Here is a 13425-nt window from a genome sequence, read left to right on the forward strand (position 1 = left end):
CTGAAAGCAGATGTGAATCCTCTCGTGACTCAACATAACCTCAGGCCACTTTGGTACTGTATTCCCTCCAGGTTCATGCAGTTGACCATAATAAGTGTATTTGCTTGTCTTTGGAAAAGAAGTTCTTTTTCTTTGACAGACAGGTTTTTCTCAACAATTCCAGCTCTATTTTTAATCTAGCTAGAACACTTCCACATTTTTGCTTTGGGCAGAAAATTCTGTCTTCATCAATTAATGTTTATGGCATAGTTATTCCAGCTATAACAAATTTTCTTTATTTTTTTTTCTCTAGTTAGAGTAATTGTAAATTGAAAGTGGACTTGTGCTAACACAATATCAGATGTTATATTACAAGGAAACTGGATTGATCTTGAGGGCCATATGCACGTAGGTTGGCTCTTTTTCCCCATGCTTACCCTGTAGTAAAAATATATACTATACACCATACCTTACTTGGGAATACCTTACAATGGGAATTTTCATATTTGTAAAAGACGTATGTGCTCAGTGAGCCATAGTCCTATGTAGTCTTGTTAGCCTTAGCTAAAATTTTCACTGTTAGATTTTAGTCAGTGCCTGACAGTGTATAATACTCTCTTCTACTCACTGCATTTATAAAAAATTGGATAATCTATATTGCAAACAAAACCACAGTGATACCTGGGCTAAAAAGCCACTTAAGAGTATGACAAAAATCTGCTTAAGCCTAGGTAGTCTTCCAAACTGGAGATTCACCAGTAAGGGTAAAATCTCATGCACAGTTAGCCACTGGGAGTGCTTTGGATTGAGAACAAAGCGCTGCATCTGCACCTACTAATCAATCAGTGCAGGGAGGTCCATTGACTTTGGTGAAGGTAATTGCTCCAGAGAAAAAAGTTGAAGGGGAGGAAGGCCAAAGTGGCTTAGCATAGTCTGAAACCTTGAGAACATGGTTCATGTTGAGGTATTCAAGCTACCTGCAGAGAAGGAGTATTTGGTGCATCCCTCAGACACATCAGGGTTCAGGCCGAAGTCTCACGGACCTGGGCTGAGTGCACCTTGGACACTTCCATGGCTGTACCTTGCCAGTGCTGGAGGTGGGGAACAGAATGACAGCTTGATGTGAAACACAGTGAAAAATGTATGTAAATTGGTTTTGGCTCTGTTCTGGGTTTTCACTCTTTTGGGGATGCTCCAGTCTCCTGCCTGTCCTATCCCTGTGTAGAGAGGGGCACGGCTCCTCTTCTCTAACCCAGTCTTGGGTGGCTAGCAGGAGTTACTGGTTACTGGAGAGGGTAACATGGCATTGAGGGGGAAGTACTGGGAGAGGAATCTGCCCTTAGAAAGACTTTTAGGAATGGGCTGGACAAACATCCTTCAGAAATTATTTAAATGTTGTTGGCTCTGCCCTGGGGGCAAGGGCGTGGACTTCTCACCCTGCCTTCTGTGGACACTCAAGCCTCTTCTGCAGCACTTTGTCACAAGAATGCCTCCACATCCTTTTTCTGACAGGTTTGGAGATAGAGAAGTAATTTTATCCCTGGTTTTATCACTTTTCTTGAAGATCTCTGAAGGCCTCACATGGTGAGATTTAATAAGAGATCTGTGAAACTGCAAGCTTGTCTTTGGACATCTCTTTAAAGATGCTCCTGTCTATGCACTGCAATTAGATGTGAGGAGGTTTATGGTAACTATCTTGGAGTCTGGTGTTTGCAAGTGAATAGCATGAGGGATAGCAGAAGTGTAAAATCAGTGTTTGCCATGTATTCCTCTCGGCAGTGTACAACCAACCTCTTTGACACATCCCATTTCCAAGTGTCACACAAGTCAGTAGATTACTGCAGAGAAATTGCAATTCCTCTGGAACTCTCAGCTAATTTGCTAATGCCCTCAGAAGTTTAAAAGCCACTGCAGCTGCCTGTTGAACAGCCAGGGGACAGGGTGACTGGTATTTAAACAACATACTGACAATCACAGAAAATCTACAGTGAAGTATATTTAAGGAATATTTTTTTGGCTGGAAAATAATAGCCCCAAGCCTGAGTCTAAAGAAACAGGGGAAACATCTTTTTCCTAGCCTTACATTCATTTGGCTGTCTTCAAGGTGTCCGCCTCTGTTCTGCCAAGGCTGAAGTTGTTACAGCTTCCCAGCTGCTACCGAAGCAACTGTTGTTTACTTAAGCAAAGAGCCTGTGCATTCCTGGGCACAGCTTCCTCTCTTCTGGTCAGGGAAAGGACTTATCCCGGGGAAAATAAATGTTGCCAGCTGCTCTGCTGAGTTGTTTTGCTAGTGAGAATGTAATATTTTGCTTCAGGGCAAAATATCTGATTATCTTATTTTCTGCTAGGAAGGATGCTTCAGAAATATCTCTTTGCTTGAAAATTAATATTCAGTAGGTGGCATTGCAGGTTTTGTACAGGGCATTTGGGGGCCACTGGCATTTGGAAGCTAAAGAGATGTTTCACGCAATGAACCACATCCTGGGTTTGTGACCACGGACGTCCTAGTGACTGTACAGGTACCACAGGCAGCCTCCCGAGCCACGGTGCTCCCAGTGCTCCAAGCCCCATGGCTCTTGCAATACCCCTCCCCACCAGATTCTGTCACTGAAGCAAACTCTGTGCCAAATGCTGAAAACTTTTCAAGTACTCTTAGTTTCCAGATGAGCTGCAAAAGGGAGACTGGTTGGAATACATTCATGTTGCACCAAAAAGCAACAGTCCATATGAAACCACCCAGCACACCAGCCAGCTTCCTGCTATTGGGTTTCCACAGGCAATGTATGGTCAGAATACTCTTAGCAAAACGTACAGAATTGGCTTACATATCCCCACTAGGGTTCAACCACATGATAAAACCTTACAGTAATGAGCCTGTTGCTCTTAAGGGTGGAGGGGGCAGAGGAGGGAAGAGATGCTGCTTTATCTGTTTTACTCCACATCACAGATGTTGACAGAATTATTGATTTAGAACTCACGGCTCCAAAAAGACTCGGTAATGTAATCATTTTAAGTTGTTGGTTTTGGTGGGGTTTTTTTGGGTTGTTTTTTTTTTTTTTTTCTCTCTCACACATGATGTTTTCAACAGACCCCTTAGATATGGGCTCTTTGGGGACATTGATAAACTTGCTGCTGCTAAACCACAGTCCCAACCTTCAGTTTGTTCCACACAACTGTTACTGTCTCCTGTCTCCTGGAAGAGCCCATAGCTGCAAGGTCTATTGCTTTACAGGTACTCTAGGAAGATTGAGGGATTAAGTCATACATTATGTAAAACTACCCACTAATCCTCTTACTGTGCATTACCAGTGAATGGCCTGAAATAGGCTCTCAATAAAAGAGCTCTAACATTCACTTTCTTGGTGACATTTTAGTATTTGAGGTTTGTATCATGGATTTTGGTGCTGAAATATTCAGTACACCATCTTCTGTCTGCTGCTAGATCCACTCATGTCTTAGTAGAGTGCTAACAAAATTACAGTTGGTAAAGCAGATTACATGTTTAACTAGTAGCGAGACATGTATAAAATAGAATTATATATTTTTTAGAGTGACAGAGTCACATGGATATTTTTTGTTCTTTTTTTTTTTTTGTTCTTTTTTGTTTTTATAAGAAAAAGAAACAGCTATAAAACCATGATTAAAAATGTTACAAGGGATGATTTCAATTTTAAAATAATGATACTTTTAGAAAAAAAAAAGTGATTCATAACATAAAGGTGCTTGGAAAGCACTTGGTTGCTGTGTACTGCCTTCTTTCCCAGTACAGTTTGCTATCTTTTATATAGTCTTGCATAAATGTTTAGATTAGGGGAGAAAAGAAATATTAAATGTGATGGCAAAGACTTATAAGAGCTGACTCACTGACTTGAGTTATTGCTGTGCAGAAAGTTTGTAAAGCCTTTACATCCAGCAAACATTTAGTGCTACTTCAGCCTTGACAGTTGACCTTTCAACATGATTTGGTTTAGCCACAATAATTGCAGCATCTGCAGTACAGGCGATGCAGATGACTGCTTAAGAACCCAACTTCTTCCATTAGATCTTACTTCATGCATCTAAAATTTAACCTTTCTTTGCATGGGTGTGCAAATTCTCCCATATAACCTGTTATAGGAACTGAGCAAGGTACAATACCCCGGCTCTTTTTATTTATTTTTTTAAATTTATTTTTAATTTCTCCCATAATTTTGAATATTCCTGGATTTAGCTTAAAAGAAGGAGGGGAAAACCTCCAATCTTTCTGTACCCACACATTTAGTCAGTACTGGTTTCTTTTTTTTTTTCCTCAGTAAGACCTAGTGTAAAAAAGCAACCAACAAATCAAGTTAGACTGTTGTAATTTGGTCAACCACTCGGGTGCTATCCATATCCACCATTTCAACACACTCTATTTCCTCACGGTTTTCAGGATTCTTCTTCTCTTTCCTCTTCTTCTTGGAAGGTGGCAGGAAAGTCAGTATCACAGGTAAAATGGCAAAGCAGTGAAAGAAGGTGACTAATGCTATTAAAAACAAGCACCTGAACAGTGTACGGGTCAGATTTGAAGGCACAGCTGCAAGAGGAATCAGACCAACAATATAGCAGAGGTAGCTCTGCAAAATAGCTACCCCATGCACTTCCAGGGCATTTTTCACCCATTTAGTTCTTGTGAACTCTTTGCCCAGGACAAAGGTTGATAACAGTGGAGCACAGTTGTCAATTGTATAATTAATTCCGTAAATTAAGCACAACACAGAAATACAATCTAGTTCCACTTTCCACAAGGTCATAAAACCTATAACTCCGAATTCAACCGAGGCAACAGTTAGAGTGAGCCAGACATTGATCAGAGAGTCTGCCACCAGGAATGCAGAGAAGAAGAGCAGAAATAAAGCACTAATGCAGGAGTTTTGTAAGGGGGCTCCCACTGAAGAGGCATAACGATCCATGTACACAAATGATGGATTGAAAACTATGAATTTCACCTTGGAGGTGAGAGAGAGCTTCCTCAGGGTCTCCAGGAGGTCATAAAGTTCTTCCCTCTTGGTTTCCATTGTCTTGGCCACCAAGAACATCCTGGAGGCCACAACATCAACTTCATTGTTGTATTTCTTGGAAAATATGATATCCTCTGAAAAATGGGCAAACTGAGGGGTCTTCAGGAAGGAGTTCCTCAACATATCAGTGAAATTCTTCTTCGGCAATCCAGTAGATATGTTGAGTTTCCTAAGGTAATTTAAGTAGCTTTCGAACCAAGATATCCTCACAAAGCCCTTGGTGTACTCCAACACGTCCTCCTGGACACTGGTGTTCCAGTACTCGATTGACTCATAGATGTAGAACCCAATGACCGGGCTGTAGTTGCTGAAATACTTCTGCTGGGCAGTTGTGTACTCGATGGTCCGAGTCGCAGTCGCTACGATGTTGCTCAGGTCTGACCCCTCACTGACCTGCAGGTAGCCCATTAAGGCAAAGGAAATATAAACAAGGTAAAAGAGAACTACAAAAGGCTTGACATAAGTGTTTGTTATCCAGTCACAATAATAGCGTTTCAGGAACCACACCAAAAGATGACTCTCGTAAGTGTTCGTTTCCTCTGAATCATCTGTGTCCTCACTGAATCTGGCTGTCAGAAGAAACCTATACCATGCAGGCTTCTCTTGCAATACCTCTGGCTTTGGTACCTTTCTGCAGAAGATACTATGCTGGTAGTTGTTTTCTATGTAGCCAGTAAACACCAGGCTGGAACCATAAAAGGAGAGTACATAGAGGTAGTTGAAGAAAATTGCAATACAGGAATTGCAGCAGAAAATCCTGGCTGCTTCAATGTTAGTGAAGGGACTGGCACCTATTCCAAAAGTGACCAGGTACATGGCAGTGGTGAGAGAAAACGAGAGCATGGAGTCTGCAAATACAGCTGCAGTTCTGTCTTTAACATGTTGGTCTTCTCTAGTTTTTCTCCAGGAGGACAACATTTCAAAAGTCCCATACAACCCATGACCTACAATAGAGAACAAAGGTGGTGTTTAATGTATTCAAATCCTGAATTACACAGAAAAAAGTAACGTCGACACGCTAAAGGGCTCAAAGGAGACACAGCTGGATGCTACCAGTGCTTGAAGGAAATGTCCTGCAGAAGAGAGAAATTATTATGGAGGTGTAAATCACAGGAGCGTGTTTGCTACCTGCCTAGCAAACCTTACTGCCAGAGCTTGAGGAGAGTTCTGCAGTGCTGGCACAGGATTCATGGGTTAAAGAAACAGGATTTTTTTACTCTGCTTGGGTGTTTCGTTTCATTATTTCCGAGTGCCTGTGGTGGAAGATGCTTTCAAATTAGTTTTTCCTGGTGATGGTAACTGACCTGTGGTGAAAACAAAGAAATACGACCTTGAAGTGCCTATGCTGGAAGCAGAGCATTAGTTGGCTGCATTGTAGAAAATCTGTAAAAAATGAAAATTCCACATAAACTGAAAATGATCAATTAAATCAGTTACTGATTTCTCCACTTCTTGTACAAATTTTCCATCAGGAAAAAGAAATCCTAGAAATGAAACAAACAAATAAAAGAACAAATAAATTTTAGAGAAGGAGAGTGGTAAAACTGATATGGAGCTGCTTAAGGCATGGCTGTTCTTTATATATCTGAGAGCTTATAAAACCAAATACAGCCCTATATTTCTTGTAATGCCTACATTTTGTAATGTATTTAATTGACTCTTAAAATGGATATACCATTCACAAAAGGAATGACCTAAAATCCTGTGTTTAACCCCCAAGTGCAGGTAAGTCAGGAAAAGTACATGCTTTTATTTTAATCCCTGGTTGGTCATCTTCCTCTTACAGTTTCTATGTTGTGAAGATGCATTTGGAGGACACAGACCTCTGCTCTCTGGTAGTGATCCTGAGCTGGGAATGCAGCCACTGACCATCTACCAGGTGAGAGGAGCTGAAGTCAATGTAGTTTGACTATTTACACAGAAATAAACAGAAGGTAGTCTTTGTATCACACCTAAAATGTGACATGGTAATATTTTTCTCATAATAATTCATTATAATGTTCATCTTTACTTAAGAGATCTTTTCCATATAATCCCAGCCTCTTTGCTGCCTTTTAATTCCTCTCCTCCTTATTCTTTTGCTGATTTTGCCGTCACTTTTCTGCTTCTCTGGTCTGCTCTTGGATTATCTCCAGAAATTCCCAAAAGTCAGTCCACTGTGTTGTGCTCTTACCCATCTTCTCTGATAGTATTAGATAAAATGATCAGTGCTAAATTAGTTGCTGATAACACTGAAGTGCAATCACTGAACTTTTGAAGATGATGCTCCAGTCAGGAAGGTCAAGGTAATTCACAGATCTCTCTTAGAATTTCAGACTGTCTGCAGAGTACCAAAATTGCTGTATCAGCTCTGTTCTCTCCACCTGTAGACAATTATCACTTTTGCTACAAGGGCTATAAATACCAGTCCATAAAACCCAAGCAAATGAGGTATTTTGAAGAACTGGAATACCACAAGATATATTAGGGATGTTGGAACTAGATGATCTTGAAGGTCCCTTCCAGCCCAAACCATTCTATGATGCTGTGAGTCTATAACCATGTTAATTCTTAAATGCCTTATACAGGCTAAATATTTAATTAACTTGACAAAATAACCCTTTTGTGGTCAGCACCTTTTACTGTAGGGGCAGTTGTTGCTGATTCACTCTACCCTTCTTGAAATCTGTATTTTGACAGATGGCAGAGCTGGTCACTCTGTTATGCTGAAAAGAATAGTTATGGAGTATTTTATAAAGAAGTCACAATACAGAGCTCATAAGATGAGATAATAGCAAAGCTGTGTATCTCATCACCTGGTGTTTAGTGTAACAAAGTCCACACTCTCATGTATATCAGATATTTCACCTATTTTGTTATTTAGAGTCATGGCATGGACCTCAAATGTCCAATTTGTAGCAGTATTACAGACCTGGCTTTGGCATTCATCTTAATTTTCCCCAACAGTGTTTTACAGCTGCTTTCAGAGGCCAGGTCAAGACTGTCAATTTGATAACTAGCACTGTGCCCCCTCTTAAAGCTAATAGGGAATACTGGAACTCCCCAGACACAGAATCAAGCAAAAAGCACAATCAGTGACTGGCACCCTGTTGCTAATTATGCTTCAAATAGTTATGTTCTAGGCTCAGTAGGGAAAGCTATTAAGCTTGCTTTTAGTGTGTTCTTTGTAAAGACAGACTGACCTTTATTTAAAAGTAACTGATCACTTGCCAAAGTAGGGAGTGAGAGGTTTAATCCATTTATGGCTCCCATGAGTCTTGCAGACAGGCTCATCTGCGAATTTCACATGGCATCATACGCATTAGCATTGAGTGAGCAAAACAGAATAAAATGAGGTCATTGAATATTACAAATTATTTCCATCATGAGCTTTAGCTATAGCATGTTTTTGAAAAAAAAAAAAAAAAAAAATCAGCATTAATAGGCTCTTGCCTAAAAATACTCAAATAGCCATATTAATTTGGGGAACCTTTGACTGTGCAATGAGAGAAGGAAATTAGAGCTAGTTAAATATGATGCTGAACATGACGTTTTAGCTGGTATAAGGCTTTGGATCATGCCTGATAACATGACTTCTGATACCACATTCCTTCTTTAAGCAGAAAAGATAAAACCACAATTTGCTCTTACATAATCTTCAAGACTACCCTAAAATGGAATCTGATTTAGAGAACTGCTCAAGTAAATGCATGAAGAGGCGTCACCACATCTGCTCCACAAAGTCAAGAGAAAATATTTGGATACTTTCCTATTTTAGGATAGGTTCCTTTTGTTGTTTGCTACACAATCTGTGTACTAAGAGCTGGTATTTTCCTTCAATTTTACAGTTTGTGATTTCTCTGTCCATTTATACAATAGCTACAGAATTATCATTTACATTGAGAGGACATGCCTAAAGTTGCAGAATTTTGCACCAGTGGCACTCCTGACCTGATCCAGTTTCCTCAGAAAAAAAATTAGGCCCAAACTCAAGCACAAATTAGGCTTGGCAGTCAACAAATTAGCTGTATTTAGCTAGGATGGGATTTATCTAACCTAATTTACTTCTAAATACTGACTGTAAACACAACTTGAGTAACAATCTCCAACACTCTAACTCGCTGATGTTCATATACGTCTAGCCCACAGAGACTAGGGTGATATCTCCATGGAAGCATTTTGAGAGAATTTCTTTCACTTCTCTGTCATTTCAGAGTTTTCATTTTTTGCATCCCTAATCAATTTGCACCAATTACCTCTATTTCTCTCGCTGTTGCTACATCTACTCCATGTAATATTAGTGCGACAAAGGGAATTTTTTCCTTTTAAATAAATTCTGTAATTGCTTCAACTGATTTTCCCTTTTTAATAGAGATTTAGCCACAAATCTGTAATCATTTAGAGCAACTTGTTCATTATTCACGGTCATTCAGTAAATAATAAATATGAACTCAAACAGCTAATGGGCTACTGGAGATCTTTTCCTGCTGACATTTGCTGTTATGATTCACCGGTCGTGCCCTACAGTCAGGCTGTACAATCATGAGCTAACAAGAAGTACACAGAAAGATGGGAGTTTTTTAAGAAAAAGAGGTTCAGGGTCAAAGGAAAATGTTAAAGGGATAGGAGAAAGGTATTGGACAAATGGGAATCAAACTTTTTTTTCTTATTCTCTTTTTCTGCTGCTTTGCATTTAGGAGATACTCCTACCATATGTTGGAGGACTGAGAACAGACATTCTGACTTCTGTAGTCAAAGAAAATGAAGAAGAAAATTATTGTTAATGTTGAGGATCTCCACAGGCTTTTCAGCCTGAGATGGACTACCTTTAATTTTAGAACATGATAATAATAGTAATACTACCAATAAACTAAATAAATTAGGTCTAGATTAAATACAGCACTTTTATGAGTAGCCTGAAAATGCTATAAAAAGTTTCATTTTTCTCCTTCAGAAACAAGTCTTGCAATTACACATGCTCTGCAAAATCAATGCAGAACATACATCAGAAAAAAAGCACTTGTAGGAAGTTGTGAAAGCGAAAGCAAAATTTTATCTTCCTTAAGATTATTGAATCATTATCCTCATTTTAAAATACTATTTATGTGCAGGCACTGAAACAGTTCTTTCTAGTACCATTTTCAAAGCTCGAAAAAGAAATGCATCCTTTCCCCTGTTAAGTGGTTGCTCAAGCAAGGGGCCTTCATGAATTGGCACGGGCAGCCCAGGCTTAGTGTTGGCTTTGCTCCTGACTGCAAATGGTGAGACCAAAGCAGAGGGAGCAGAAGGGATTTAAGCAGCCCTAGAGCCTGTGAGAGGGCAGCAAAGTGACCTTCTGGTCACTGGAGTCACAAACCAGTTCTCTATTTGCTTGGCTTAATTGCTTACCTGAAGCAAGGGCTCCTGCATGCTTTTGTAAAACAAGTGAGGAATATGTTCAATTGTGCACTAAAATCATGTGAAGTTTTCATCTTATTGTGGTAATATGAGGCTTGGATATCCAAACAGACTTCTTCCATCAGAGAAATAAAGGGGAATGACTGAGAAAGAGGTTTTTGGTTCTTCTTTTTGCACTTTTACCCATCTATGAAAGTAGAGAATAATAGTACACTGTGTGTCTCATCTTTTTTGTCCTTATTGTTTTGAAGGTTGTATGTCTCTGTATGTGTTTGACACTTGAGTAAAAGCTCTCTGAGTAAAATGCCACTTACAGGTTGTGAAGTTCCAAACTTCTGTGAGGAAGGTAGCATTTCAGGGCTAATAGATTTTATTAATCCCATTTTAATGCAGAGGTACACAAAACACTAATAACAACAGATCTGCCCCTCAAGGAGGCCAAGTACTGTACTAGGATGTATGGTGCCCATTAACAGCCACAATTAACACCAATAAAGCATCAAATTGTCTTCAAGAGGGATCAGACGTCACTAATGGCAAAGCTGGGCTATTGGGTGTTTCTCCCTTCTCAGGCATTACTTCTCCTCTCCTATTGTATTAGTATTAGTAGCCACATGGTTACTAATTCACCTGTTTTAGTCTACACTGGACTAAAGGAATGGTGGGGATCAGAAAGTAGCCTTTTTTTTTTTTTTTTTTGAAGGTTCCTTTTGAAACAAAACGTTTTCCTGATGCTGATGTCACAAAAGACTGTCTGAAATGGGTAATGACTCATGGTAGGATATATGGGAGCCTTGTAAACTGGGTGGCTGAAAATTTGAAATGGAAGCATGCTCTGATGGCATTTTGGAGGCTAAGTGAGGATTTTGATTTAAGGTTTTTGCTTGCACTGTAATGGCTGCATCCCTGTAACACTATCAGTTCAGCTGGACAAGTGTTGTCCCACTCAGGTTGATTTAAGCCTGAAATCACCCCACTGAATTGGAGCACTTGTCTGCAAGAGGAATTTAGTGTCCTGTGAAAAGGGGTGTGAATGTACAGAGGGCAAACTATGTTGCACCAGCTTTCTTTGTGGGTATCTGTGAAGCACAGCTTGATTCACATTCAAAGTGGAGTGAAATATCATCTGCAGAGACAAACACCAGATGAATTAACATGAAATAACTAGGATGCTGTAAATTCATATCCCAGCTTGCTGCCAACGCAGGCAAGGTCTCAAGAACTGCTCTTGTGTGCAAAAATAGTACATAGGAGATCAGAATCATATCACAGGAATTGCCCTTTCCAAAATGGTACCTGCAATAACATATGATATAATGAAGGTGCAATGAATTTTCCTAGCTGACAGTATTAAAAATAACAATGTACACTGCTCGACTCTAGAACTGCTTTCTACAGTAATGTCAACAAAGAGGCTGAGATAATTTCCCCCTGCTGACTTATTTTTTTCCAGCTAGATCAGTGATCTCATCTCCCATCTTCTGACAAGCCAAGTGAAACCACTAATCCAGACTCCCTTTGTCACAGGAGCTGCAATCAACCAGTTGTTGACTAAATACCTGGCCTGCCTCATGTGGCCTCTCCCAGCAGGCTCGATTTCAGCCTGGACCATATAGCAGGCTCAAACTGCTACTGAATGTGACAGGCAGAGCAAGAATGTTTGCATCCAGCTGAAGAAAACATCTGGCTCCATACCCTGTTCTCACTAAAACAATAAAATACTACAGCTGAACGAGATCCTTAAGCACGCAGACAGAATCAGCACCAAGCCTAATTTATACAACACTTTTCACTGAGTGGATAACAATTTACTGGCAAGGGTTGAGCTGACCAGCTATACCATCATTAGCACGCTGTTGTAACAAACCCTAAGCAATGTCCAACTTTGTGGTCCATAAATGGTGCAATAGATGAATGTAAAACATAAATGGTTTTGCTGCATGAATGTCAGACGTGAAGGAGGGGGTGTATTGCTGAACATCCCACAGTGCAGACTTGTCTGTCCCAAACATTTGTGCTGAGCTGAGAAATGCACTGCAAATCCTACTTGCTTTTCCTACACTTGTCTGTTTGTGGGAGCCCAGTTCACGGTGTAGAGTAAAATCCTGGAGAATACTAACATCCTGTAAGGTACTCATCTAAACAACTGTGTTTCCAGGCAGCAGTGTTCGTCTCAGGGAAATTGTGACTAGGGGACTGCAGGCTCTGGACAGCTGAGTGGTGTTAATGCATCCTTTTTGGTAAAGTAATTGAAGTCCCAGCCACACAAATGCCTGACCTCAGGCTGACCTGATTTCATACCTCCAAGCACAGGTTCAAAGGCCAAGTAAGCCTGAATGCTATGTGCAGGCATGGAACATGGATTCAGGACACATGAAGAGCAACATGGGATGCGATGTACTGGTATAAACATAGGCTGTATGTATTGCAGTGCTTTATTCACCTCCTGTCCCTACATGTCAGTATTGTACATGCATTACAGGTATGACAACACACCTCAAAAACATGGTAACGGTACTGTTGGGTAGATTCAGTATTTGCAGTTATTGCTTTAAAGGATACTAAATTTTACACATATTATCACCTAAGATGTACTATGGCTGCAGGTACTAACATCTGACTTGGGATCTTCCCAAAGGAGAAACATACTGAAATTAGGTAGGTGAGCCTGTTAGGTATCTAGGCATGAAACCATTTGATCAGTCTCTGGTTTGATTATTTGATTATTAGCCATTCACCCTCAAGTGTCAGGCTGATCTCTCCAACCGTGTTTACAACAGCACTGGCCATCCCAGTCAGAAAGCCCCATCCATGCCCAAGTACTCCTCAACTTACTACCAGCATCAAAAACACAGTATCTTGGTGCATGCACACCAGATAAAAATCTGCCTCAGTCTCTGGAGAGAGAGCTGTGTTTTGTGCTGTATCTACTTGGCAACAAAGTAACAGAAACCAAAATGTTTAATAATATGCTCTCAGAATCTGCTGTGTTTCACAGCTGTGGGCGGCTGTGCCCACAGAAATGCACTGT

At 40.2% G+C, this 13425-nt stretch overlaps 1 protein-coding gene across 1 annotated transcript in view; it reads right to left on the reverse strand.

The window, feature by feature from the left end:
• Positions 1–3717: 3717 nt before the first annotated feature.
• Positions 3718–13425, reverse strand: part of PTCHD1 (patched domain containing 1) — a 33570-nt gene continuing 23862 nt past the window's right edge. The window contains exon 3 of the mRNA XM_053972001.1: positions 3718–5962. Coding sequence (XP_053827976.1) covers positions 4308–5962 — 1655 coding nt within the window. The 3' untranslated portion in view covers positions 3718–4307. The remainder of the gene's footprint in view (positions 5963–13425) is intronic.

The sequence above is a fragment of the Vidua macroura genome, chromosome 2 (genome assembly GCF_024509145.1).
Source record: "Vidua macroura isolate BioBank_ID:100142 chromosome 2, ASM2450914v1, whole genome shotgun sequence".
NCBI lineage: Eukaryota > Metazoa > Chordata > Aves > Passeriformes > Viduidae > Vidua > Vidua macroura.